This window comes from Esox lucius, chromosome 13, assembly GCF_011004845.1.
Source record: "Esox lucius isolate fEsoLuc1 chromosome 13, fEsoLuc1.pri, whole genome shotgun sequence".
Taxonomy (NCBI): Eukaryota; Metazoa; Chordata; class Actinopteri; order Esociformes; family Esocidae; genus Esox; species Esox lucius.
The window spans coordinates 32,671,458-32,698,678 of NC_047581.1; the positions used below are offsets into that span (position 1 = coordinate 32,671,458).

Sequence of the window (27,221 nt, forward strand, 5' to 3'; positions counted from 1 at the left end):
AGAGGGCAGTGTTGACTATGTTTTTGAAACTAAAGAGAGCGCAATTAAAGTTGTTATTGCAAATGAAGTGGGCAATATGGAAGATGTTTTCGCAACTGAAAAGGGCAATATGGAAGATGTTTTTTTTTACAACTGAAGAGGGCAATATGGAAGATGTTTTCGCAATTGAGGAGGGCAGTAAAAGAGCTCCTCCAGAGTCTTACAAAGAATAAAGCAAATAGTGTATGTATTCTGATTAGGAGACCTATTGATGAGTGATTCCAGGTTATTGTAAAATTAGAGAACCTGTAGCAAACTAGCCACATGGTTTTTTCCATGAGGTTCTATTTTGAGCTGAATTGAGTCATACTGAGTGAGTGATTACATTAGAGCAGAAAATCCATCTTGGATTATGTTGTAGATTGCACCATCAAGCATAATAATTGCCAGGATTTGTTCCATAATCAATAAAATAATATAACATGGAGATTGTGAAATGCAGTGTTTTGTTTTCGCCAAACAGAACAGGACACATATTTTGACAACTTTTGATTCATTTGTCCTGACAGTTGCCTGAATTTTGGAACAAGATGGGTCCTGTTGTGCATGGTAAAAACTAAACATTGCAATTGCAGTTTGACATCTGAATGAATACATTTAAGTTCTGTAATGCCCTAGGCTGTAGCCATACCTGAACCTGTCTGTGTAAGATGCTTGTGGCAGGACCAGAAATGAGCGGGTTCATGATTAAAAACCTGCAAATGTCACTGAGTTAAAGCAGTTACGCATATACTGTGGAATATATTTAGTAATATATATATAATACCTTGTATAAATATATATATAAATACATAGGAATTTATATATTGACACAATGTTTGAACATTTAAATTCATACTAAATATAACAAAACTAATGTTGATATAGGCACTATAGGCATTACTGATAGACAATGCAAACGTGGCAACCTACCCCCCCAACTAAATCCAACTCATTCAACGAGATGTCGAGATGCACCCCCTGTTGGATGGGCTTTCTTAAACAGGAGTGGGGACTTTCATATAACAATGGCATCACCTAGTGGTTATAGCAGTTAGTGCACATCTCTTTCACCAAGTGATTGAAATTAGAAAGTGTTGTATGTTTTAAGTATCTGCGTTACATATTTGTCTAAGGTAGAAGAAGGGCGTAGGCAGTGAAAGCACTGTGACCCCTGTGTTGTCACTACCTACGCCTTATTCTGTAGGAGTTCATTCGAATAGGCTGGTTTCTGCCACGTTCATGCGCTTTCGTAATCGTCGGAGGTTCCTAGTTTCCAGGCGGAGTGGGCCGGATTTATGTGCTCTTCGGAATACTTTATGAAGTTTATAGATAATGTAACTACTCTGATAATTCATGTTAAGCGAACTAGTTCACTAGAGCATTTGTTAGAAAACTTATAAAGCCAGCTAAATTATAATTGGTTATAAGAATGTAGTAGCCTATAACAATTCATTTTTGATTGACCATTTCCCATGTTGTTTTTGAAGTGCACAAGCAGACGGGTTAAACTGCCTTACCATTCAAAACTACTTTGACCATTGAAACATATTTTATGGAACGGAGATGTACATTTCTAAAAGTTGCACCTTCCTGCTTTTTTGACAGAAGAACCAAGCGGCACAGATGAACGGCGTGGTAGGCTAGTGGTAACCGTTAACATTAACCAGTAACCCAAAAGGTTGCTAGGTCTAATCCCCGAGCCAACAAGATGGAAAAACATGTTTGTTCGATTACAGTTGAGTCGTTGGTGACAATGCATTAAAATGTAGCTGTTATGTGTATGAAAAGAAGAGAGGTATAATCCTCCCCAATTTTGCCCAGTGACGCGACGGGACAGAAACCGGTTTACCCCGGGTTAGGTTTAAGAGAACTCCTCCTTTGAAGAAATTGTCTGTGAGTGCCGGTGAGGGCTCAAACTTTAGGAATTTCGACCAATGGTCGTGGAACGGAGGCGGTCACTCTCATTTCTGCCAATGGGGTGATACGTTGATGCTACGTCTGTTTGTAGATCCTTACTTCCGGGGTGAGGGATTTGAGGTGAGTTGGTCTAGTGTAGGCTGATTTATAATATTCTACTTAACTATTATGCAATTAAACCATTACTTAAAATGTTGTTATAATGCACAGGAAAAATATTGTTATTTCTAATGTGAGCGTAGTTAATATCGCATGCTCAATTTCTAAAACAACTCGATTTCTAGTTAATCGGCCTTGTCAAGCTAGCTAGCTAATTTAGCATAGATAGCTAGCTAGCTAAGTTTTGAATTCCGGGTTTGCATTATATTTGTGTTGTTCGTTTTTTCTGTCAATGTATTCGTTTTTCTTTGATTATGTAACTACCTGAAGTTTTGTTAAAATTTTCTGGGTTTTCAGGTCAAAGATTAATAACAAATTGTCAGTCTCGGCTCTGTCCTACCACCAGCCAAGATGTGCAGCTATCACCGTACTGTCAGGGTATTGGTGCAGGTGCTTTGGGCCCACCTTCTCTGTGGATGGGCATTCGGCTCTGAGCTTACATTTGAGCTCCCGGATAATGCAAAACAGTGTTTCTATGAAGATATAACCATTGGCACTAAGTGTACACTTGAGTTCCAGGTAAGTTCATTCTTGCCCTCACATAATGCCAGGGTTAAGAGTTGTTCGTCCAAAAATCATATTTCGGTGACAGTCCCCTTACTCCCAGTTGGTCCTTCAGGCACATAGTCATTTTTTAAAACAATTCATTATTCTAATAGTGGACAGTAATTACTGTTATTAGAACCATATAAATTCATGAATGGAAAACGTATGTATCCCAATTGCAAAACTACTCTAAAACACTCCAAAATAAGACAAGTGGTGGTGTTTACCTCAATAAACATGACAAGGTTGTATTCCTTGAAAATAAAGTTAAAAGTTTTGCAATATAATTCTCATTTGTGTTTACCGGTCCGTTTGGTTCACAGTTCTATCAATCTGTGTGTCCGTTCAGAAAGAGTAAGTGCATACACAGTAAATGGAAGTTAGTATTCGCTAGCTAGAAAGCAAGTTACCTATTTTGTCTTTGATATTCACCTAGAACAGTCACCTCAGCTACTGTGAACACGTTAATCCCCAAACCTTGCCCAGAATATCCGGAGGCAATGTGTATAATAACGTAGCGATCAGAAGTATTACTTACAATCTGTCTTGTCTCCCCGTGTCGAACTGGGTAACTTGATGAAATTTAATTAACCTTTAGTCCTCTTCTAAGTGATCCTTTGAAGATCCTCTGTGTTCAAATGTTTCTTGTCTCGTTGGCGAAGTTGCTCCATTGATTCTCCCACAATACGACACTGGAGAGGCAGAGGGATTGTCCCAGTTGCAGAGCAGGTGGAATTGAATTTACTCAAGACCCACGAGCATGCAAACGAGCGAGCGGAAGTTGACATCGATACAAACAAAGGAAATACAAATGTTTATTTATCAAATGCACTGAATAACACAGCGTCATCCGGCACAATGAAATTCTTGTGACACGGCACAGATCATCATAGTAAGAATTAAGAAATATATACAGCAGAAATATAGCAATATTATAGTCTAAACTAGCAGCAATTTTAATAGCTAGGCAAAGCAACCAATCTTCACATAGCTTTTTCAGGTTAAAGTTCACGCTTACCTCAATGACATCACTGCCGAAGAACAGAAGCTGTGTATGGTGGCTAGAGGAAATAGTTTGCTAGTGCCAGGTTGAATTCAGCCAATTCCGCTGGCTGTGTACAGTTTTAAAAAAATTGATGCTACAGCGACCGACTACTGAATGTGTTTTGGAGTATTTTTCCGCTTGCAAAGCAGCTTTGCAATAGCGCTACAACTTCCATTAATGAGTTTGGATGATGCTAATAACGCTAACTACAAACTGAGACACTGCTGAATAATGGATTGTTTGAAAAGATTACTCTATGGGCCTTCTGGAACATCTCTTGATGAGTGAAATCTCTGAAAAATTAATTAATTTTGGACAAACGATCCCTTTAGGTATGCTACAGTAGACTCTAAAGTAGTGTGTTTAATGTGTATTTAAATAGATGCAATATTTGAAATGACATTTTCTCCACAGGTTGTCACTGGTGGACATTACGATGTTGACTGTCGTCTGGAGGATGCAGATGGCACCGTTCTTTATAAAGAAATGAAGAAGCAGTACGACAGCTTCACATTCACTGCGGCCAAAAATGGAACATACAAGTTCTGCTTCAGCAACGAGTTCTCCACCTTCACGCACAAAACTGTCTACTTCGATTTCCAAGTAGGAGAGGATCCCCCTCTGTTCCCCAATGAGAACAGGGTCACTGCTTTAACCCAGGTACCGTTCCAGACTATAATATGGGCACCAATGCACTTTTTGTAGACCAGTTTTGAAAAGGTTTTAATGAAAATAAATATGTGATGGACTATTTTAGGTAGTACAACTGGCGGTGAAGACTTCTGGTAGACAACATTGAGCTAGTTACCACATACAGTTCCGGAAGAACTTAAGAGACCACTGCACAAAAGTTGAAAAGGAAGATTTTGAGTGAGGAACAGAAGGGTTAAAATTAAGAGACCACTGCAAATTGAACGCTTCTGTTCCTCACTCAAAAACTTCCTTTTCAACAAAGGTGCAGTGGTCTCTTAATTTTTTCCAGAGCTGTGTGTCACGTCAGAGCTGGGGTTTAATAAAACATGAGTGTTCCCTCCAAACGTAGTTCAAAAGCTGTCTGAGTTCTGTCCTGAACTGGGGGTTGTAGTTCACTCCTTTGTATTTTTTCTAGTTAGCTAATTGACAGAACATGGCGGGGTAGTGCTATAGGCTGCCTAAAGCTGTTAGCTAATTGACAGAACATGGCGGTGAAGTGCTATAGGCTGCCTAAAGCTGTTAGCTAATTCACAGAACATGGCGGTGAAGTGCTATAGGCTGCCTAAAGCTGTTAGCTAATTGACAGAACATGGCGGTGAAGTGCTATAGGCTGCCTAAAGCTTGTTTTAAGAAGTGCCTGGCTGAGGCTATACTGTAAGTACACATCAGAAATACCGCTCCATTCAGAGGCAGTATCGCTTCACTCCTCCCAGTACCCTCCCAGTATTTTTATTTGCTAAAATGTGAATATAACCAACTCATTCTCATAGACTATGGTCACCCCCACTAAATGCCAACTCGAGCCAGGCCAGGGACAGTTAAAACAAATGGCATGGCAGCTACTCAGATGTGTAAACTACCCAGGAAGTCTTACACCGTGGTTAATTGTGTGGAAGGGGTTACACTGTGGTTAATTATGTGGAAGGGGTTACACTGTGGTTAATTGTAGGGAAGGGGTTACACTGTGGTTAATTGTAGGGAAGGGGTTACACTGTGGTTAATTGTAGGGAAGGGGTTACACTGTGGTTAATTGTAGGGAAGGGGTTACACTGTGGTTAATTGTAGGGAAGGGGTTACACTGTGGTTAATTGTAGGGAAGGGGTTACACTGTGGTTAATTGTGTGGAAGGGGTTACACTGTGGTTAATTGTAGGGAAGGGGTTATTTTCTGTAACTGCTTTATTTCATTGTTGGTAAGCATAGGAAGACCCCAATACTAAAGATGACACAAGATGGGCTAATTAAGCTTATCAATAGTACACATTTAATAATCATATGCCCTGGATACAAAAGACAAACCTCACAACAAAATAATTAGCAGGTTCCTAAGATGTAGAAATAATAACCAAACAGAGTATGAATACCAATATTGCATTTACATAAACTTGTACACAGTGTGTGTTTGTGTAGGCGAGAGCCCATTAGGTTTGTTTTACGCAGCCTTGTGGCCGTGTCCAGTCCACACGTGCTGCTGGGGTTTTTGGTTTCAGGTCTGGTGCCCTGCTGTTTCTGTAAAGACTGTCTTTCCCCACCGTCCGACACACATCAAGAAGCCTCCTGAAATGGTTGTGAAGAAACACTGGACTGGCCAGCAGGGAGAAGGCAGGGACCGCATCAATCACTTATGGCAGTTACTAAAAAAAACAGCAGTTTTGTAGAGAGAAGCACCATGTGAATGAAATTAAGAATTAGAGCAGTTTGCTGCCGACAAGCGAGCCAATCATCCATTAGAAAAGGGGAGCAAGCATATAGATGGTTTGCAGTTGTCTTGGACCAACACCGTAAAAACATACTAACTCCTACAATGGTATCTATGCTATGTCTTTATTTTAACTGTTTATGATTTTAAAGGAGTGTGGACAGTCGCTGTCTCTCTTCATTTTTGTATTGTAAGGCTTTCATTGACAGTAAGAATCGGACAGAGACACAGGAAGTGGAGACCGAAGGAACGGATAGAGAAAGGTATTCAACCCTGGTCTCCGTTATGGTACGGAATGTGTGCATAGAGCCGGGAGCAATTCCACGCCACCACAGCTTGGCTAATGTGGAAAATCCAATGAGTTTGATTTCATTCAACCACAAAAAATATATTTTAACTTTTGTTTTGAGAGATTTATTTTCAGAAAGTGCGTGAGTGTCTGTATAATTGGTCTGAACTGTTAGTCTGTTGTTGAAATGGTTAAAGGTTGGCTCAACGATATTGTGTTGCCACACACAATGGACCAAATCAGTGGATAAGATTAGTATTGTGCATCCATGCAATTATTTCTGTTATTATTATTTTTGCTATTTACTTCTGTAAATTTCTTTAACTCTGCTTTTGAGAGGTGATCTTCTGTGCAATATTTAATCAGTTTATTTATGTATCTGTCCGTTCACTACAGCATTATGAAATGCAATTAGGTTTCAGTTGGCCACATTTGCTAAAGAGTCATGGGAAGAATTGTGTGCATAAAAATATATTTGCAGTGCTTGTGTTTAAACCTGATTTGTTAAACTTTTTTTTCTTTTTATAAATATAATAATGTTATACTGTATAATGCCACTGAATCCTACAGGTCCTGTGTCAGTTGATAGACCCAGTGTTGTGGGTCTGATTCCCACAGCGGACCAGAATGGAAACATGTATAGAAATGTATTCACTCAATACTGTAAGCTTTCAAAATAAGTGCTAAATGCCGACCGTGCACTGTTTTGAGTAAACCAACACTTCCCTGCACAACAAAGCACACATCCCGGACCCAGATCTTTTTCCATCCGCGTGACTGAAACAAAGTCCGTTCAGTCCTGCGTCAAATACCTTTTTGTTTAAGGTTACCTTTTTGTTTTTCAGATGGAGTCTGCCTGCGTGTCCATTCATGAGGCCCTGAAGTCGGTCATTGACTATCAAACACATTTCCGTCTTCGGGAGGCTCAGGGGCGCAGCCGTGCCGAGGATCTCAACACGAGAGTGGCTTTCTGGTCCATCGGGGAGGCCTTCATTTTGCTGGTGGTCAGCGTCAGCCAGGTGGTCTTACTGAGGAGCTTCTTTTCTGACAGAAAGACCACTACCACGCGCGTTGGGTCCTAACGTTTCCCCGTCTCATCTCGGTCACCTCCACGGGGGACTTGATCTAGCGCCAACAACCACAGTTCATGGCAGATTTTTTTTTTCTTCCTTTTCTTTTTTAGATGCCATTCAAAGAATTACGATTTTTAAGGTTCAGGTTTTGAAGTTATTTTTAACGAACCCGGTGGATTACCTAAAATAAGCCTAACAAATGTTGGCAATGTAACAATGTATTTATTATGTCGGTGCATATTGTCATTGTTATTTTTTTGTTGTTTAACTGAATGTATGAATCTGCTAGTAGCCTGTCTTGCAGTTGTAATTTGAGACTTAGTTGATACATTCAATTGTTGTTGCAGAATTTAATTTGCACACTGTTCTCACTTCCTCAGAAATGACTACATTCAGTCTTGGTTTTTAAATCCACTCTGAGAATAAACAGATCCAAATAACTGATGTAGATAATTGGTAGGCATAGTTGTTTTGTGAGATTCTACTCGGCTTTTGGTAAAAAAAAATAAAAATAGGTTGAATTAGGTAAACTGGCAGTGACTTGGTGCATTTTCAGGATTTCAATCGTCTTATTGTAACAGTTTTTTTGTTCTTGATAAGAACAGGTTAAAAAAAAAACAGAATAATGAAGATGGTGTATCTACATTATTTAATTTTTTATGTTAGGCATTTCGTTGGTGTGGTTTTTCTATTTTGGTTTTGCGTCCTGTTTTACTATTTCTGCACCGTCGTCAGCGTTTTGGCACTCAAAGGAATTGTTTTCTTGCCTAGCTGAATAAACATTGTCTGTTAAACCTATTTGTTTGGACTGAAAAAGTAAATAAATGATTGACAGCTGTTGAGATATATTATTTACACGTAGGTGTACGTTTTTTTGCTGCATAATAGGTAGCTGAAATATTTAGTCAGTGTCATCAACTGTTGATACCTTGCATATCATATCAACACATGGCTCAAGTGTGATAATTAACAGGTACTACTGGTTGTCCTCCAAGGACGCAGCTTGTGAGTTATTGCATAAATATAAAGCATAGGTGGGACTTCCATCTGATGCCCTAATATTATGTCCGGCGTTTTACCTGGGACCGTTTCGGAAAAGTCAAGCCAATTTACAATAATCATGATGGTATTTTGTGCAGCAGCAATTTGCTCCACGAAAAGCCCAAGGATACGAAGGAGATGGGGAACATTGTTCACGCATCAATTATAGTGTATGAAAGTATGGTAACATCCTTGATTTTATGTTTTATTTTCCATCAATAAACAAGAAAGCTAACCGTTGTTTAGCTACGCATTATGCATTCAAGTGTATTAGAAATGTTTTCGTCAAATAACATTATTATGGTACACAATCAGCAGATGGCGATGTTGGGTAATTTCTGTCCAAAGTATCCTAAATAGTCCTACTTCTGCCCTCCCAATTACTGTTAGAGTACCAAATTCAGTTAGTTTTCTAGGTCGGTTTAGAGTACTGACTGTTTTCTATAATTAGATGAAATTTTGATATTTGTATGTATAAGCAATACATACATATATTATCATGTAAAACTGCTGTTTATTGTGATCATAGGACAAATAAATATACATTTGCACTGTATCTAATGTCTTATTCGGTATCTTGGTACCATAACCATTTTGTACTCTTGAATTAATAAATTATTGAAACCTATGAATGTTTAAATGGGGAATATGTCAATCACCGGGATTCATTTAGTAGAAAATTATTATTTGAAACATTAACTGCAGTTAATGGTCTACTGGTCATTTTTATTAATATTATTATTATTATGCTAGTTGTACAGTAAAAATCTTACACATTGCGCCTTTAAGGAATTATAACCGTTATTAAAAAAAATGCCACTTCTACTAAACCCATTAGCTGGTTTAGAACAGGTCCCAGGTAACATGCCTGCCAAATCGTTCCATTCTGATGTATAGGGACTCAGTTTATCTATTGTTTGATTATCTATGGACATATACAACTAGGGTGAATTCATTCCACTAAACAAAAGGTTTTAGTTCTGAAATGTTATGCCAGACAGACTGATCTACAAATAAGAAATTGTTCTCATTTATGATGTAAAAGTGATTTCTAGATCAGGATCTAGATCAAGGATTTTCTGGTAACATACCAGCTCTCTATCAGGATGGTTTCCTTGTCAATACATAAGGACTTGCAAATAACTACATTGTTTCAGAGATCTGTACACACTGAAGAGATCCTCATATCTCCACCCTAACCATGGGAGTCATTCTCATTAAAGGAGAACTTAACTATTTTACAACTATGTTAACAACAATCGATATTTCCTCAACTTGAACATAGTCTATAGACCAAGAAAACTGTAATCTAGTGTTTTTTTTCATTCTAGCCCTTGAATCAGAGATCGACTTAGACCTGGGACCCCAGGTGAATGCAATTAACTAACCCAGTAGTGCTCTGGTAAATGGAAGACCAGCAGCACTCACTATCTCCAGGTTGAAAATCATTGCATCAATGGTCCTGTTTGCTTTAAACTGTCCACTGTTTTCATATTTCTATAACATATGAAGTGTAATTTCTTAACATTAGGTGTTTTTATGAGTTTTTTTACTATGTAAATGAGCATATTTTCCGTGGGGGAATGGTATGGACATTCAGGAACAGGAACAGGAACATCTGGCCACAAATACCACTACTGGATACAAAAAGTAAAAGAAAACGGGGGTATGAGCTCATAGAATGTGAACTTATAGAAGTGAGATGTTTCCTGGTCAGTTAGCTTAAACAGCCATTACTGACTAGCTAAAAAATATACAGTAATTATGTTATGTGAGCATGTTTTTCTTCAGTTTTGATAATGCCAGTAACATCCAAACAAGTATGGAGTTGATTCAGGTGATTAGGATTTATTACACATACATGTTTTTTTTATATATATGTTGTATTTTAAGGTAGATGAGGTTACGTTTTTATTAACAGTTCCTCTATGCCTACAGATTATTTTCAATAAAGGAACGGATTCACATAGTTGTAATATTGTGACGTTCACCTTTAAAGTGTGTTAATGCCCATAGAAAGTCATGGGGCCTATTCTGGACAGCTTTTCCTGAGAGTTAACCCTCTGCTTCGCCTCTTCCTCTTTGATTGTTTTCGATTTGACAGAACTGTATGCTGGGTATTTAGTCGTGATCTAACCAGAGAGAGAAAGAGGCATCGCGGATCTAACCCGTTATGGTGGGTAGACAAATCTGCTCCAATTATCTGCCCACTCAAGAACATTGTAGAATATATTCTGTAATATCTTTCCTAAGGGATACATTTAACGGGTAAGCAAGATTTACGACACTACAACAAGCTTGTCATCGAAGGGAAAGAACGCATCTTCACTGTCTGTCCTCTGCTGCTGGACAACGTTGGCTAGTTAGCTTAGCTTCACTTACAGGAAATAACAAGCGGGGGTGGATGTTTTCTGGCCCTCTTCGTATTTCTTGATCGTCTAACGTCTAGGTTAAACTTAACTACTTAAAGTTAACTACAAACACCCGTGGTTCTGTTGGTGGGGATAAAGAGTTTGATGGAATTTAAAAGGACGTCGAACGGTGTAGAGACTGTCCTGTTAGCCCCTCGGAAGAGTAGATTGAACAGGGCAGCTATCTGGTTGGTGTGCAGTAACTAGCTAGCCAGCCAATTGAGGAATTGATATATTCATCGTTAACAAGCCCGTGTTGCCTTTGAGGAGGGGGTTAACAAAATACCAAGCCAATGTTAAATGTCTTCAGTATATAGATTAGCTAACTGCTACTGTATCTGTCTAATTTCTGATTGGGCTAACGTAAACGTTAGTCCACTAACGCGTTAGCGCCAGGGGCTGTTTACTTCCACCCAACAGGCTGGCTGGCGCCACCAAAACCTCTGCTCTACACCTGCTACCGACTTACATCTACTACCGAGGCGCTATTTTTTTTAATTTGAACTGTGTGCTGTTTATCCCGTGAAGCAAGCTGCTCCAATGGATTTACAAACCGCGGTGTTCAATGCAGCCAGAGATGGAAAGCTGCGGTTGCTTCAGAAACTTTTGGAGAACAAAACTGGCCACGAGGTTACCAAGCTGATGGCAGAGAAAACAAATGGGGCGACCCCTTTGCTAATGGCTGCCAGATACGGACACCTGGATCTAGTGGAGTACCTCATGGAGTGTTGCTGCGCACCAGTTGAGGTTGGGGGCTCGGTGAATTTCGACGGAGAGACTATCGAAGGAGCCCCTCCTTTGTGGGCTGCCTCAGCAGCAGGACACCTCAAAGTAGTACAGTCTTTACTTGGCCACGGGGCTTCCGTGAACAATACAACGCTCACAAATTCAACACCATTGAGAGCAGCGTGCTTCGATGGACATCTGGACATTGTGAAATATCTAGTGGAGCACAGAGCTGACCTGGAGGTGGCTAACAGACACGGTCACACGTGCCTCATGATCTCGTGTTACAAGGGACACAAGGAAATTGCCCAGTACCTCTTGGAGAAAGGCGCTGATGTTAACAGGAAAAGTGTTAAAGGTGAGCGCCTATTCTACTGTATACGCTCAAGTAATTAGGTTAGGCCTAGTACCTGGCAGGTGCATATTCAGAACAAAAGTAATGAACCAATGACAGCAATTTCATTTAGATTGTGGGGTACATTAGTCTGATGATGTTAGACATTAACAGGTGGCCTGCTTCACTCTTGTTTACTCCTGTAGAGCAGTGTTTCCCAATCCTGGTCCTCAGGACCCAAAGAGCTGCATGTTTTAGTTTTTGCCCTAGCATTCACACACTTGATTCAAATTAATGACTTGATCGGTTGATTACATCAATCAAGTGTTTAATAAGTGGTAGGGCAACATTTGAACCAGCTGTGTGAGTGCCAGGACAAAAGCAAAGACATGCACCCCTTTGGGTCCCCAGGACCAGGATTGGGGAAACTGCTGTAGCGTATAGGGCTCATGCAAGCACTCAGAAAGTAAAGCAAGTCATTGGGGGATGGCAAATTAAATCTAGCCGACTCAAAATATCTCGTATACATCCCCCAAAAACATTGTGTACTGCCATTTAAATAAAATATCCATACATAGAGGTCAGCTGTTAAAATGGCGGCAAACGGGACGTCCAGTTTGCTAAACATATGAACTTGGGTGCATTTCTCCCCAGGCAACACGGCTTTACATGACTGTGCCGAATCAGGCAGTCTGGAGATCATGAGGACCCTGCTGAAATACGGCGCCACCATGGAAAGGGACGGTTATGGCATGACGCCGCTGCTGTCCGCCAGCGTGACTGGCCACACTAACATCGTCGACTATCTGACACAGCACCAGAAAACAAAACAAGCCGAGAGGATAAACGCCCTCGAGCTGCTCGGCGCCACGTTCGTGGACAAAAAAAGGGACCTCCTCGGTGCGTTGAAGTACTGGAAGCGAGCCATGGACCTGAGATACAGCGACCGCAACGGTGTCCTTTCCAAAGCAGAGCCCAAGCAGCTGATCATGGCTTACGACTACGCCAGGGAGGTGGGCACCATGGAGGAGCTGGACAGCCTGATTTCGGACCCGGACGAGATGAGGATGCAGGCCCTGCTCATTAGGGAACGTATCCTGGGCCCCTCCCATCCTGACACATCTTACTACATCCGCTACCGGGGAGCTGTGTATGCCGACTCGGGCAACTTCGAACGCTGCATTAACCTGTGGAAGTACGCCCTGGACATGCAGCAGAGCAACCTGGACCCTCTCAGCCCCATGACGGCCAGCAGCCTCCTGTCATTCGCGGAGCTCTTCTCCTTCATGCTACAGGACCGTGCCAAGGGCTTGCTGGGCACCACGGTGTCCTTCGATGACCTCATGGGCATCCTCGGTAAGAGCGTGCTGGAGATTGAGCGGGCGGTGAAGCAGACCCAGCCCGGGCCCGACCCGGCTCAGCTCAGCAAGGCCCTCTCCATCATCCTGCACCTCATCTGCCTGCTGGAGAAGGTCCCATGCACCGTGGAGCAGGACCACTTCAAGAAGGAGACCATCTACCGGTTCCTCAAGCTGCAGCCCTGCGGGAAGAACGGCTACAGCCCGCTCCACCTGGCCGTGGACCGGAGCACCACCTGCGTGGGCCGCTACCCCGTGTGTAAGTTCCCGTCGCTGCAGGTCACCTCCATCCTGCTGGAGTGTGGCGCGGACGTGAACTGTCGCGACGAGGACCACAACAGCCCGCTGCACGTGGCCGCCGCCAACAACCACCCTGACATCATGCATCTGCTCATCGCCTGTGGCACGCACTTCGACAGCACCAACGCCCGGAAACAGACAGCCTGTGACCTGCTGGACGAGAAGGAGATGGCCAAGAACCTGATTCAGCCCATCAACCACACCACGCTGCAGTGTTTGGCCGCGCGGGCCATCGTGAAACACAGCCTCACCTACCGAGGCAACATCCCGGAGAAGCTGGAGGCCTTTGTGCTTCTCCACAGATGATGATTTGTAAAGACATGCATCCTCCTGTTGGTGTGCCCTCTTTAAATTGTACTGAAGACGGTGACTGACATGGCAACAAGACCTCCCCTTTCTCTCCATGCAAAGTCAGAGATTAATCTCTGTGGTAATTCAATGTTTTTATTTGATTTTTTTATTTGGATTTTTCTTTGTAGTATGGGCATGCAAAATATTTTGAACCAAGCTAGTTTTTTTTTGCTTACTAAATTCTACATATTCCGTGCTATTTATTTAGGTATCATTGAGAGATTTCTCCATGTCCCTTGCCGTTTGTCTCTCTCGGCAAAGATGGAGGAAGATGTTAGGAGACACTTCCATAACTACGTTGCCAATATGGACACACTAATTTTCATTGTAAATTCTCTATGCTGTTGTTCAATAGTTATGTTTTCAGGGTTTTGGATCTGCTGAGTTAAGTAATGGAATGAACTCATTTCTCCCTCAAAATCATAAAGACGCTTTATGAAGTGGTAATGTTTGCAAATACCATAAGTGCTTTATTCCTCCTATGCACAGGCTATGATATGCGACTGTTCTGTGTTGGCACTTGTCCGTCTAATATCTTGAATTCTTCTGTGGTGACCTTCTGTTCCTTTGTTTCCATAATTGGTTATACTAGGCAAAGGGCATGTAATGATTGCAGAATGCTGTTAAATTGGTAGAGTTGGGTGACTTCATGGGCTAACTGTAAAAGGAAATGGTCTGCAGAATGTTTCAAGTAGGAGTGGGTCCTCATGCTTCATGTCATGGATCTTTGAACCAGACTTTTCCACGGTGAGCCAAGCACTAAAGCAAGACCAATGTTAGTTGGACTATATTATGCCCCTGCATGTAGTTTCTCTTCACAGGAAAGTCCATGACATCTAAGCTTTATATGGCATATCAATCAATCAATAATTGCATAAACGCTTTAGAGCTCTGACCATTTGAAATGTAAACTGTTTTTTTTTTTTTTGTCCTGTTGGATTAGAATTGGACAGAGGGAAGGCTTTGGACTGAGGTCTGAGTTTTGTGAAGTAGCCTAACCTTGCACATTAGCTTTATTTGTGTATTTAAAAAAAAAAGGGCTTTTCATATTTCTAGGAGGACATTTAGCTGAGGACAGAACCATAACAATGTACTGTTCCACCAGGGACAGTGGTTCAATTCTGCACTTTATTACAATAGACTCAAATTTCATATTACAGAACGTCATAAATCCAGGTCATGTCTTAAGAGACAATTTGACAATAAACCCATGTTGCACTTGTCCTTGCTGCTCCAGTGTATTCATTAAACTCCGGCTAGCTTTGGAACCGTATTAAACTCCGGCTAGTTTTGGAACCGGATTAAACCCTGGGTTGCTTTGGAACCGGATTAAACTTCGTGCACCCACCAATTTCTTGCCAGCACGTTTAAAATGTCCCACGGTTACTGCATGTTTGTCTGTAGATGAGTCATGGGTTGAGGAATGCATGTGGCAAGTAGGCTGGATCGTCTTTTTATGAGCACAGTGTTATGACTACGGTGCTTGAAGAAAGACTGGTTGTATTGGTTAAGCTTATTGTTCTAACTTTACCCGCTTTGTCCTGTTAATATGAAACGAGGTAAAAAAAAAAACTAAACAGCTAGGCTTTCTGTCACAATCATGTGTGATCTCTTTGTCTTTTCTCAACTCCGTAGCCTCGCTCTTGTCTGGAATGTTCACAAGTCATTATTTAAACTATAATAAGGCATTACAATACTGGGTTGCGTTAGCGGGTTCGGACTTGCAGCAACCGGATTCTTATATAATTTTTTTGTAGCCTGTTTGTCGTGTGTAATTTTTATTTTTTTGCCACATCATTTTGATTTCTACTTCTGTGGCAGCTTTCCTGCCCTCACAAGACTGAGTTTAGAATCCAACATGCTAACCCCACCCCTTCCTTGCTAATCTACACTTATAGAACCATTTCTAATTTCTGGCCTTGTTGCCATTTGACGCTCTGCCTCCTTTTATCGTGTCTTAAAATAGCACGGAATAATGCCGACACTGAAAACGTGTCCTACATTTTGGCTCGCTCCCGTGTCTCCCTCCAGGTGGCCCAAGGAAGCTCAGTTTCCATAAAACTGGCTTGAGCAGGATTGACTCCCTGTCTGAAACTAGTGGGGACTCATAGCATCTAAGTGCACAACTGGCTGGTGGCTGTGCTGAAGCATAAATGTCCTTTGTGCTTATTTGTCTGGTAAAGTGTTGGGATTTACTGTCGGTTTCAGCTGCTATGAGAAATGAGTCTTGCAAAAATGAGTCTTGCTCGTTTGCGGGTGGTGGGGGGGGGGGCATGACCTATTACCAGAGATCCCATTAAGGGCTTGGTTAAAATAGTGGGTCTTAATGACCCCCCCCCCCCCCCCCCCCCCCCCCCCCCCCCAATTGGAGTGACGCGTGGAACCCGACAATGTCAGCAGGCCGTTGAAGCGGAAGCCATCGCCTTGCTGGGGTGTCCACTGAGGGGGGAGGACCCTTCTCCCAATCCACCACTGTGCCGTGGCAGGAGAGTGTGAGTCCAGTGTGAAAACAACAGGGCATGTTTAGAGGGAGAGGCGGTGTGATTATTGCAATGCAATTCAATAGATATTCTGGGCTCACAGTTTTCCTCTAGACAGCCAGTGTCAAGTGTGGTGCCCTTGCCAGTGTTTTTATTTCTTCTGTTGATGGGGAAAGACTATTAAACAGATTTATCATCCCACAGATGGTTACTGACACCATGACACCTTCCTAACAGATTCCAGGTTGTAAAATCACTGATTTACATATCCCATTAAACTCCACAGACGATGGGTTTTATTCAGCCTCACAATCCCTAACGCTTAAAATCTATGTACGCTGGTTTGCAAAATGACGAATCTGAAAGTTGTGGTCCCCAAAGCTCTTCCCTATTATGTTTTTTATTTTTTTAACAGAACCAACGGAGTCGTGCGTTAATCCACTGCGAATTCAGGACCAGAGGGTGAGTCGTGTACACCCATGATGAGATTTGACGGACCTGAGAGACGGTGCTCGTGGGCCACCGGTGACAGGTTCGACCAGCTGGTAGCTTAGCATGCGGGGACTGTTTGCCATCTCCGTTCAGGCCAAGTTTACTTGCCTGGCAACGATGGCCCTTGGATTCATGTGCTAGTGTTGATTACCTTTTATCCGTCTCCCCGTTCCAGCCAACAGACCGCCTCCACTCCTCAGGTTCCTGTAACGATAGTGTCAGCGTTTTCAGACAGGGTCTCTCTTTGGTTCTTGACCTCTACACACATGCTGCTCGCTCTGTTCCGTGGAGATGCCTGGAAGGGTACCCTTCTCCAATCCGAGAGCTCCTTCCCTTATCTTGTGGTTGTCAAGCGGAAATGTCTGACATGACAGTCTCATGAAAGTTTTTGTATTTGTTCAAATGACTGCCATGAACTTCCTTTCAGCTTTTGGCTGTCAAGTATGTTTCCCATGTCATTAGCATTTAATATAATCAATTACGTTTAATACATTTCTAATTTTGGCCAAAAGCAGAAACTGACTTCAAGCAGGGTGGGGGAATGGTGCATCACCAACACACACAATGAGTCATTGCTTTTCTGTCAGTAACAAAAGGACACGCAGATCACACACACCAAACAGGCAGAGCAACTTGACAAAGGAGTGACTCGTCAGCCCGAGTGTTAGCTGTTTCACTCTGAGCTATTTCCTGCGAGACATTCTATGTAGTGTTGTCTAACTGGATCTAATTTGATCCAGTTAGTTAAAGCAGGAAAATAATCGTGCAGTAACAGAGTGATATGATTGTTAGTGGTTTTTTTATTTTTTTATACACTGAACAAAATTATGAACGCAACACTTGTTTTTGCCCCCATTTATCATGAGCTGAACTCAAAGATCTAAGACTTTCTCCATGTACACAAAAGACCTATTTCTCTCATTGTTCACAAATCTGTCTACATTTCTGTTAGTGATCACTTCTTCGAGGTGATGGTCGTGGATGAATGGCACAACAGTGGACCTCAGGATCTCATCACAGTATCTCAAAATGCCATCAATAAGATGCACCTGTGTTCAATGTCCATAACACACGCCTGCCCATACCATAACCCAACCCCCACCATGGGCCACTCGATCCACAACGTTGACATCACCAAACCGCTCACCCACACGACACCATACACGCTGTCTGCCATCTGCCCTGTACAGTGAAAACCAGGATTCATCCATGAAGAGAACACCTCTCCAAAGTGCCAGACGCCATTGAATGTGAGCATTTGCCCACTCAAGTCGGTTACGACGACGAACTGCACTCAGATCGAGACCCTGATGAGGACGACGAGCATGCAGATGAGCTTCCCTGAGACAGTTTTTGACAGTTTGTGCTTTGGTTATACAAACTGATTGTTGCAGCAGCTGTCCGGGTGGCTGGTCTCAGACAATCTTGGAGGTGAAGATGCTGGATGTGGAGGTCCTGGGTTGGTGTGGTTACACGTGGTCTGCGGTTGTGAGGCCGGTTGGATGTACTGCCAAATTCTCTGAAATGCCTTTTGAGATGGCTTATGGTAGAGAAAGTATCATTCAATTCACAGGCAACAGCTCTGGTGGACATTCCTGCAGTCAACATGCCAATTGCATGCTCCCTCAAAACTTGCGACATCTGTGGCATTGTGCTGCATGATGGAACTGCACATTTTAGAGTGGCCTTTTATTATGGCCAGCCTATGGCACACCTGTGCAATAATAATGCTGTCTAATCAGCATCTTGATATGCCACACCTATGAGGTGGATTAATTACCTCGGCAAAGGAGAAGTGCTCACTAACACAGATTTAGACGGATTTGTGAACAATCTTTGAGAGAAAAAGGCCTTTTGTGTACAGAGAGTCTTAGATCTTTGAGTTCAGCTCATGATAAATGGGGGCAAAAACAAAAGTGTTGCGTTTATAATTTTGTTCAGTGTATATCCTTTCACACTGCATTCAACTGGTGTGCGAATCATTGTTTTTATTAGAATGGGATGTTTCGAAAGGCAGTTTTAGTAAAAACGCCAAGTGTGAGCTGTGGTTACGTTTTGTACAAAATGAGGGATTTTAGGTTACAGTATAGTTGCTGCTTATGATATTCAGTTTTTTTTCCAGGTATAAGACAAACACCTTTATCGTTTCCAGTGGTTTTAAAATTCCAGATCAAATTTCCACAGGCTTCATGTTATGAAAATTGTATTATGTATATTAGATGACTACAAATTGTAAATGAAGGGAAAATACTTTTCATTGTTAATAATCTGGCAGCTAAATATAACACAGCGATGGTTCCCAAATAGATGTTTTAGGACCCTGGGGGGTCCTTGGCTTATCCTCACAGGGTACTTGAGAAGACTCAGGCCTACTGGTGACTTACATATGCGGCTGTACTTCAAGGGCAGAATTTCGTAGGTGTTACCATAACCAAATGAGTATTCAAAAACCTGTGGTATTAAGTACTGTATGACATCAATTATTAGCACAGACACCAATTTTATTTCAAGATCTTTGCATGGGTATAATATTTTCTCTCAAGTAGCAGTGGTATTTTGTAGTGACAAATGCCAGCACAAATACTATCGAAACCAGTGTGAGATGATGCTGTGCAAATTTCTGTTACCTAGTCACAGCTAGGACTGCAGGGCTTGTTTTGAGCTTTCTAGTTCTGAGCTCAGTTTCCAACAAACCCCAAATACACTGATGTGTGTTACACACACCACTTTAAATAGATGTGGCTTGAAAAAACCTGTACCAGATCAAAACACACCTTACTTTTTATCCTTAGCAGGAAACAAAGCCTAAACCACCTGACACCCGGATGTTATTTTGAGTTTGTGACCTCAGCATTGTTCTAATGTTAAAACAAAGCAGTCATATGCTGAACCCATTCACACGGTCAACCTCCTCCAAAAGAAGACTGGTCTTATAATGTGATTTCACCTTGTCTAAAAGGGTAACTTGACCCTGTCTCAGACCTACCACCGGCAGTATTACCTGTGAAGCAGATAACCTACCTTTTTTTTTTTCCTTTTCAGAATCTGGGCAGAAACTCTGCTGTTATAGCTTCAAGGGGAAGCTGTGTCCAATTCCAAATGAATCCCAACCCCTCACACCGTCTCTGAGAAGAGATCTCAGAGGATTTGATTGCTATAAGTAGTGTGGTGAATCTAACACCAAGTCTGGTGCAGTTATTACCAAATAATTTACACCTGTCTGAGAGCATAGGGTTAAAGGGTTGATTTGGAATTGGACCATGGTTACACAGTTGGGTTGCCAAGAGAGGAGTTTTAACTGAGCTTAGTGGGAGCTATCCTTCTGTATGGGGGGAGGCCAAGAGACCAGAGTTAGCGAGAAGAGCTTGGATATGGGTGTAGGATTTGACCATAGCGTGAGGGCAGGGCTCGGCAGTTCCCATCCCTGTGCCTAAGCAAAAGCACTATCCTTTTAAAAGATTTCTGATCTATATGTAACAATGTTGTTTTTATTTAATTTTTTTTTTTACTTTTTTGTTATTGATTTGTTACAGTATAAGACCAACCATTTAGATTATATTTCATTACCTTGATTTTAATAATTTGCCTTTCTCAAAATCACTGACATCAAGTCAATGAAAAGACGGTGAGGAGGGTATTTCATTACACCTCGTATACTTCGAGATATTCTTAATTCTACAACAAACATAGAGTATGATCAGCTATATAGATTACTAGACATGTTAGGTAAATGGTGTGTGTGGGGTGGGGTGGGGGGGGGGGGGTGGCTGGCTGCCTTAGCTGAGGGAAATACACTTGAACCAACAGAATCACATTCCCAGGTCGGTTCACCCAAAGCTCCCTTGCGACACTGCACTGACGCTTAAAGAGCACTCGCTGGCTGTGCGCCCACGAGCCAGACACCGTCAACTCCGATTACTCACATTGGTCTTCGGCAGTAGTGGTGGCAGAAGATTTACTACGCCTCTTGTGTTTGTGTATGTTTATGCACCTCAATCGCGTATCATTCACCAGACAGGACTTGGGTGAAGCAGCCTGCACCAATACGAGTAAACATTTTTACTCACAATGACGATAAAGGTGACACGATACACAACTCGTAGGTACCTTGAGTATGTTATTGTAATTGTTGTGCAGTAATTTCGCTCAATGTGATTTATCTTTGAGAGTTCGATTACTAAAAAGACATTTCCCATGAGTTCAGTTTCTCTCTAAACTGGAGTCAGAAAGAGGAACTTGTAACGTCGGCCATTTATATTACACTTCACATTTACACCCAAGGGACGGCCATCCAATCTCTAATACCCTCTCTCAATAATGAATTTGAGTTTCTTTTCATAGCACTCACTCCAGAGAGTTGTCAGCGTCGAGCACGGTAATTGTCGCTGCGGCCCATCATTGAACATTTCTTCAAATAATCGAATTGACAGACAGCATATTATTTGTGTATATCATATATACTAAAGGAAATGTATATATTTTGTATGTATACATTCAGTTGATAGATGGGTAGTGGATGACTCGTCCTGTCGGCTTGACTGTGTGATTAGCGGTTGGAAGTAAGATAGCGAGGTTGCAGTAAAATAAACAGCGGCGCCCTCTGCTGGTGTTGATTACTAAAGACAAGGCTGGCTGTTCAAACTGGTGTATTTTATGCCTCTTTACAGTTTTCAACTTCAAAAACGAAAATGGCGTCCTTAACAACCACAGGTTTCTCTGATACACACCTTCTGGTAATAATTTATTGATCTTTCAAATTAGTGAGCAAACGACAGAACATAGTAGAGGTAAAAATAAGTCAAAATGCATTTTAGCTAATAAGACAACGTTAAAAATAAATGTGCTTGCTAGCTAATGTTTGGCTAACTTAGTCAACGTACAATACAGTAACTCGGATGCCAACAATAAACCATCAGAAGTAGCTAGCTAGCGTGTGTGTGATGGTAGCTATAGCCGAATGTAATGCTGCTCTCTAACGTGTTGCATTTTCAACCCAACACAAGTCTTATTTTTTTAAACTGGTGTTGCTGTCTGAAAACACTTGTACATTTCTACATAGCCACCTACCTACCTTGGTAGACAGTCAATAATGACCATCACTATACTGTGCTGAAGTTTTGAACGGACGTATGGACCGGACACATCATGCACCACTCAAGGAAATGCTTATTTATTATGCGTAGATGCCAGACAGCAAACCAGCTACAATTATTAAGTAGGATATTTCATTTTCTGGTGACAGATTAGCTTATTGCCTGACTGCTTGTCAGAACTGACTCACGCTGACTTTTTATTCTCAGGAGTGCGACGTCCTCACGTCTCATCACAGTGCCCAACGATCGGAAGACAGATTTTCTCAACAGAAGACAGAGTTTCTTAGAAATGCAGAGAAGCTTAAATACCAGTATGTTTATTGTACTGATATGTTGAATTTAGATTGTACACACTACCGTTAAAAGCTTAGGGTCACCAAGAAATGTCCTTGTTTTCATGAGAAAAGCTAATTTTTGTCCTTTAAAATAACATCAAACTGATCAGAAATACAGTGACAGTCATTTACAACATGAACTATCTGGAAACAGCTTTTGTTTTTTTATGGAATATCTGCATAGGGAGGTCAATTATCAGCAAACATCACTCCTGTGTTTCCAAAGTATATCATTTCAAAGGACTAATTGATCATTAGAAATCCCTTTTGCGACTGTTAGCACAGTTGAAAACAAACTTGTGCTGATTTTAAGAAGCAATAAAACTGGCCTTCTTTAGGCTAGTTGAGTATCTAGAGCAGGGGTGTCCAAACCATTCCACGGAGGGCTGTGTGTCTGCAGGTTTTTCCTATAAATTGGTTCCCAGTTCACACCTACACAACCAGGTGAGGGTAGAAACTAACCATTTAATAACCTAAAATTAGTCAATTAAGTACAAGGTGAGAGCGAAAACCTGCAAACGCTCGGCCCTCCGTGGAATAGTTTGGACCCCCTTGATCTAGAGCTTTGGCAATTATGGGTTTGATTACAGGCTCAAAATGGCCAGAAACAATTACATTTCTTCTGAAACCTGTCAGTCTATTCTTGTTTTGACAAAGGAAGGCTATTCCAATGCGAGAAATTGCCAAGAAACTGAATCTCGTACAACGTTCTGTACCACTCCCTTCACAGAACAGTGCAAACAGGCTGTAACCAGAATAGAAAGAGGTGTGGTAGGCCTCGGTGCAGAACTACATACGTGTCTAGTTTGAGAAACAGACGCCTCCCAGATCCCCAACTGGCAGTTTCATTAAATAGTACCCACAAAACACCAGTTTCAACGTCAACAGTGAAGGGGCGACTCCAGGTTGCTGGCCTTTTTATCCCAATCTTCCTCTGTCCAGTGTCAGTGTTCTTTCGCTAATCTTAATCTTTTTTTTATTAGCCAGTCTGGGGTGGCTTTTTCTTTCTAACTGTGCCAAAAAGGCCAGCATCCAGGAGTCGCCTCTTCACTGTTGATGTTGAGACTGGTATTTTTGCGGGTACTAGCCTATTTAATGAATAGTTGAGGACCTGTGAGAATATTTTTATTCTCAGAATAAAAATACACTGACGTGTTTCAGACAGTTCTTTGTTTCTGGCTATTTTGACCCTGTAAAACCCACAATTGCTGATGCTCAACTTGTCTAAAGAAGGCCAGTTTTATTGCTTCTTTACTCAGCACAACAGTTTTCAGCTGTGGTAATTAAATTGCAACAGAGTTTTCTAATGATCAATTAGCCTTTTAAAATATGCTTTGATTAGCAAACTCAGGAATGTAGATATTCTATTACAAATCAGCCGTTTCCATCAAAAAGTGTCATTTACAATATTAACAATGTCTACCCCGTATTTCTGATCAATATGATGTTATTTAAATGGACAAAAAGTATTTTCTTTGAAAAGCAAGGACATTTCTAAGTGAGCCTAAACTTTTGAATAGTAGTGTATATATTGGGTATCAAGATCAAGCCTAAACTTATTGTTCTTAAAACAGGATTGAGAAACTGGAAAAGGAGAAGATGGTGAAAGTTCAAGGCAGGAAGAACATTTTCCCTGAGGGATTGGGATTATTGGAAGAGTTTGATAAAGGACTTCAGGATGATCGAAATACTGAGCGTGTGTACTTTGGTTGATGCTGTACTCCATGGAAAACTGTTTTTGTACAGATGAAAACACAACTTTAATGTTTCATTTTTACAGTTCATATTCTCTGTGCCTTAGATGTGAATTTGCAAAACCAAATGGTGAAAATCCAAAATGGTGTACTGAGATTCCAGAGGCAGCTGACTGATGTGAAGCCTACCCCTTTGTGTAAGTTGTCTATAACTAGTTGTCACAGAAACAGTTAAATTCATAACTTCTTTATTTACAAGGCATTCAAGCATGAGCTAACAAATACTGTGTTATTGGACTTTAATTGTTTTAACTTTAATAAGTCATGAGAGAAATGCTGGAAATTTCTAAAATATATGTACATTAGTCTTAATGTAGGTACAGGGAGGCCATCTTTCTAATATAAAAAACTTTGATTTAAATCTAAAGATAGTTTTAGGACTCAAAGGGCACTGTGATATATATCTCATCTAGTTGTTTAATTTTAGAAGCTTCTGCCAAACTTCCATACAGTCTTTAATGCCTAACTTTGTTTTTTAGTAATTGACAAACTGAAAGAAATAATGACAGAAGTTGAAAATTCTATCAATACTTTCAAAGAGGATCAACATCAAAGGTAGGACATGGCAACAACTGTCGGTTCCCACGCATATTTCAAAATGACAGTGATAATTAAGCATGAGATGAGCTGCCTCTGTCTTTTCATTTGTCAGTTTTGAGATGCTTTTGAAAGAGGAAAGAACATGCAGCCAGGAGATAAGTGCCTTCGAAAAGAAGATCGAGACTTGGTTCTTGCCTGTAAAAGTAGACCCACAGTTGCCACCTGCTTCCTCAGCCAAGGTGTGTGTTGCAAAAGCCCTGGAGGATGGCATCCATCCCGAGGTGACTGCTCTAGAGGCGTTCCTACTGCAGTCTGGAGGGCAACATGGGGGCTGGGACCAGTATGACCAGCAGAGCTTCCTGAAGGTGTGGACCAGGTACAATGGCAAACCTGCTTACAGGAAAGAGGCTCTGATCTACCTGCCTGGCAAAACTCTGCATGACATTGAACAGCACGAACAATGGTATCGTGAGTTCCTGCATCTCCATGAGAAGAAAAAAAAGGTAGCCCGGCATACCTTTACTGGAAATGTAGCATGTTTACAAGTCTCCTGCGATGGTGCCTTGGTAGACGAGTAGCTGACGTTTTCTTAAATACTGTTTATCTGCCGCCTTTTATGAGCTGAAATGTCTTGCGCTCCTAAAATCCAAGGTTTTTGCTATGAATGTTTAATTTGAAATTATTTTATAACAAAAATGCAATACTTTACAACCCATTGACAAGGCTATTCACCAGTGGAAGGCTGAGAGACAGCAGGAGAGGGCGACAAGGCTGCACCAGCAGGAGGTGCAGGAGAGCGCTGCCAGGAGGGAGAAGGAGGCACAGGTTGAGGCTCGGCAGCGACAGGCCGAGGAGGAGAGGAGAGAGGCAGCAGCTCGTCTGCAAGAGTGGAAGAGGCAGCGCCAGCTTTGCATGGAGAAGGAGGAGGAGCAGAGGCTCACTGAGGAGATCCAGCAGAGGAGACGAGCCAAGGAGGAGCGCCGGAGGCAGCTGGAGGTGAAGCTTGCCCTGGAGGCCCATATTCGCCAGAAGAAGGAGGAAGAGGAACTTGTGAGTAGGCATCAGGAGGAACAGGAACAGGCAGACATGGAGGAGAAAAGGAGAGTGGCGGGCCAGAGCATCAAACGCTTTCTGGAAAGGGTAGGTGAAGGGTCTGTATTCCCAACAGAATTTCTCAATCTGGTTTGATATACGTATAGGACCTTGAGTTTTATTATGTTAATGCTCTCATTGAATAAAAGCTGTTTGAAATCCTGGTTTTGGTGGGATGGTACTGCTGGCCATCTGCATATTGGCTAATCTCTGAATATGTAAACATAAATGGTAGATCTGCCAATATAACAATGGTTAGCATGAGATAATTAGCAGCATTAGTTCTGATGCCTTGTACCAATCCTCAATTCCTAGGCGTTTCCAACTTTCAAATTCCAGAAGGTCATTTTGAAAGCGAGAAGCTGATCTTTGTTCTGGTTTTAATCTCATCTCCTAACACAATTTTGTATCCCAAGGTTAATTGAGCATCTGACCTGTTGGGCTAAACAAGATTATGAATTGGCTAATTAAATTGTAATCTATCTATTAATGTTCATCTGCGTGATGGGGTGGGCTCTTGACAATTCTCAGACAATTGGTTTTTGTACATAAAATAATTAGTTTTGCAACCCTGATATGTTCAGACTGAACGTTTGAAGATCCAAAGGACACTCAAGGAAAGAAAATAATTTTATTTAGAAAGTGATGTTTTAGTTTTTTCAAATAAAAACTTTGCATGTGGCTTTTAAAATAAACATGTTGGAAGCAGTTCAGGTAACATTTGTAAATGTATTTGAAACATGTTTGTACAGAAAAGAATAGGCAAAAACATTTATCTGAAACAGGACCCTTATCTGAGCTTTTGAGGTGGAAGAAACATTGTGGTGGAGGAAAGCCAGTAAAACGGTTAACTAACTTACCTGCAGGACTTCCAGAAGATGGAGACAAAAGTCCAAGAAAGACAGGAGAAGGAAAAGCAGGAGCTAGAAAAACACAAAAGACTCGCCAAGCTAAAGGAGAAGGTAAAATCCGTAGAAACAGATTGCCCTTGAAACCCCTGACCATGGAAATTTGACAGGTAAACTCTCAGGTATCCCTGTCTATTAATTTTATTACAATGGTAAGGTTAGAAATGGAATTAGTAGCATCATGTATGACAACAACAATGGCCTGCTATTCATTGGACCTCACCTAGGCGGAGGCTGGTGTCAGCAGGGACCCCGCAAGGCTCTGCAAACCCACAAAAGGATGGGAGGAACGCACCAAAGAGATTGGACCGACTGGGGGTGGACCTATATTACAGATGTTTCATAGGTGAATTTCACCCCTGATACCTGTAGTCAGTAACAGTTTTCTCTATCTTGTTTATTTGTCTAATCTGTGTTTATTATTATTTACTTTCAGGGCTGTCCCAAGTTGGAGACAAGGTCTATGAGGATGTCTGACTTGAGCCGTTTCGGGAAAATAATAAAATGACAATCGTGCATAATTCATTTCCTTGTGTAGTTATTTACTTGCATGTCATTTAATCAT

At 41.5% G+C, this 27,221-nt stretch overlaps 3 protein-coding genes across 9 annotated transcripts; all 3 read left to right on the forward strand.

Annotated features, from left to right (window-relative positions):
* The first annotated feature begins 2,035 nt into the window (after positions 1–2,035).
* tmed7 (transmembrane p24 trafficking protein 7) lies at positions 2,036–8,292 on the forward strand. Of its 2 annotated transcripts, NM_001303840.1 has the most exon segments (4): positions 2,036–2,058; positions 2,395–2,616; positions 4,103–4,348; positions 7,214–8,230. In NM_001303840.1, coding segments are annotated over 3 exon segments (651 nt in total). In that variant the 5' UTR covers positions 2,036–2,058; positions 2,395–2,448; the 3' UTR covers positions 7,451–8,230.
* Positions 8,293–10,061: 1,769 nt separating this feature from the next.
* Positions 10,062–27,193, forward strand: LOC105014615 (coiled-coil domain-containing protein 112). Of its 6 annotated transcripts, none has more exons than XM_029124591.2 (11): positions 10,062–10,148; positions 10,587–10,658; positions 22,235–22,338; positions 23,937–24,058; positions 24,164–24,253; positions 24,596–24,671; positions 24,769–25,159; positions 25,380–25,796; positions 26,615–26,710; positions 26,884–27,002; positions 27,093–27,193. In XM_029124591.2, exons 2-11 carry the CDS (start codon positions 10,656–10,658, stop codon positions 27,121–27,123), a joined length of 1,449 nt encoding a protein of 482 aa, XP_028980424.2. In that variant the 5' UTR covers positions 10,062–10,148; positions 10,587–10,655; the 3' UTR covers positions 27,124–27,193. The 6 variants fall into 6 exon arrangements, with proteins under 6 accessions (XP_028980424.2, XP_034152327.1, XP_010875372.2 ...); XM_034296436.1 differs by lacking the exons at positions 10,062–10,148; positions 10,587–10,658 and adding exons at positions 21,292–21,309; positions 21,602–21,667; XM_010877070.4 differs by lacking the exons at positions 10,062–10,148; positions 10,587–10,658 and adding an exon at positions 21,504–21,667.
* On the forward strand, positions 10,532–15,186 carry fem1c (fem-1 homolog c). Its single transcript, XM_020052709.3, has 2 exons — positions 10,532–11,977; positions 12,608–15,186. Exons 1-2 carry the CDS (start codon positions 11,434–11,436, stop codon positions 13,915–13,917), a joined length of 1,854 nt encoding a protein of 617 aa, XP_019908268.1. The 5' UTR covers positions 10,532–11,433; the 3' UTR covers positions 13,918–15,186.
* Positions 27,194–27,221: the final 28 nt, after the last annotated feature.

What these genes read in the sequence shown, in the direction of transcription:
- tmed7 (XM_034296187.1), top strand. Translation starts at nt 2,449, where the DNA reads ATGTGCAGCTATCACCGTACTGTCAGGGTATTGGTGCAGGTGCTTTGG. An exon ending in AGTGTACACTTGAGTTCCAG is followed by an intron (nt 2,617 to 4,102) that starts GTAAGTTCATTC and finishes TTTTCTCCACAG; the next exon opens with GTTGTCACTGGTGGACATTA. An exon ending in GGGTCACTGCTTTAACCCAG is followed by an intron (nt 4,349 to 7,213) that starts GTACCGTTCCAG and finishes TTTGTTTTTCAG; the next exon opens with ATGGAGTCTGCCTGCGTGTC.
- fem1c (XM_020052709.3), top strand. Translation starts at nt 11,434, where the DNA reads ATGGATTTACAAACCGCGGTGTTCAATGCAGCCAGAGATGGAAAGCTG. An exon ending in TAACAGGAAAAGTGTTAAAG is followed by an intron (nt 11,978 to 12,607) that starts GTGAGCGCCTAT and finishes ATTTCTCCCCAG; the next exon opens with GCAACACGGCTTTACATGAC.
- LOC105014615 (XM_034296436.1), top strand. Translation starts at nt 21,623, where the DNA reads ATGGCGTCCTTAACAACCACAGGTTTCTCTGATACACACCTTCTG. An exon ending in GGATGATCGAAATACTGAGC is followed by an intron (nt 24,059 to 24,163) that starts GTGTGTACTTTG and finishes TCTGTGCCTTAG; the next exon opens with ATGTGAATTTGCAAAACCAA. An exon ending in TGTGAAGCCTACCCCTTTGT is followed by an intron (nt 24,254 to 24,595) that starts GTAAGTTGTCTA and finishes TTTGTTTTTTAG; the next exon opens with TAATTGACAAACTGAAAGAA.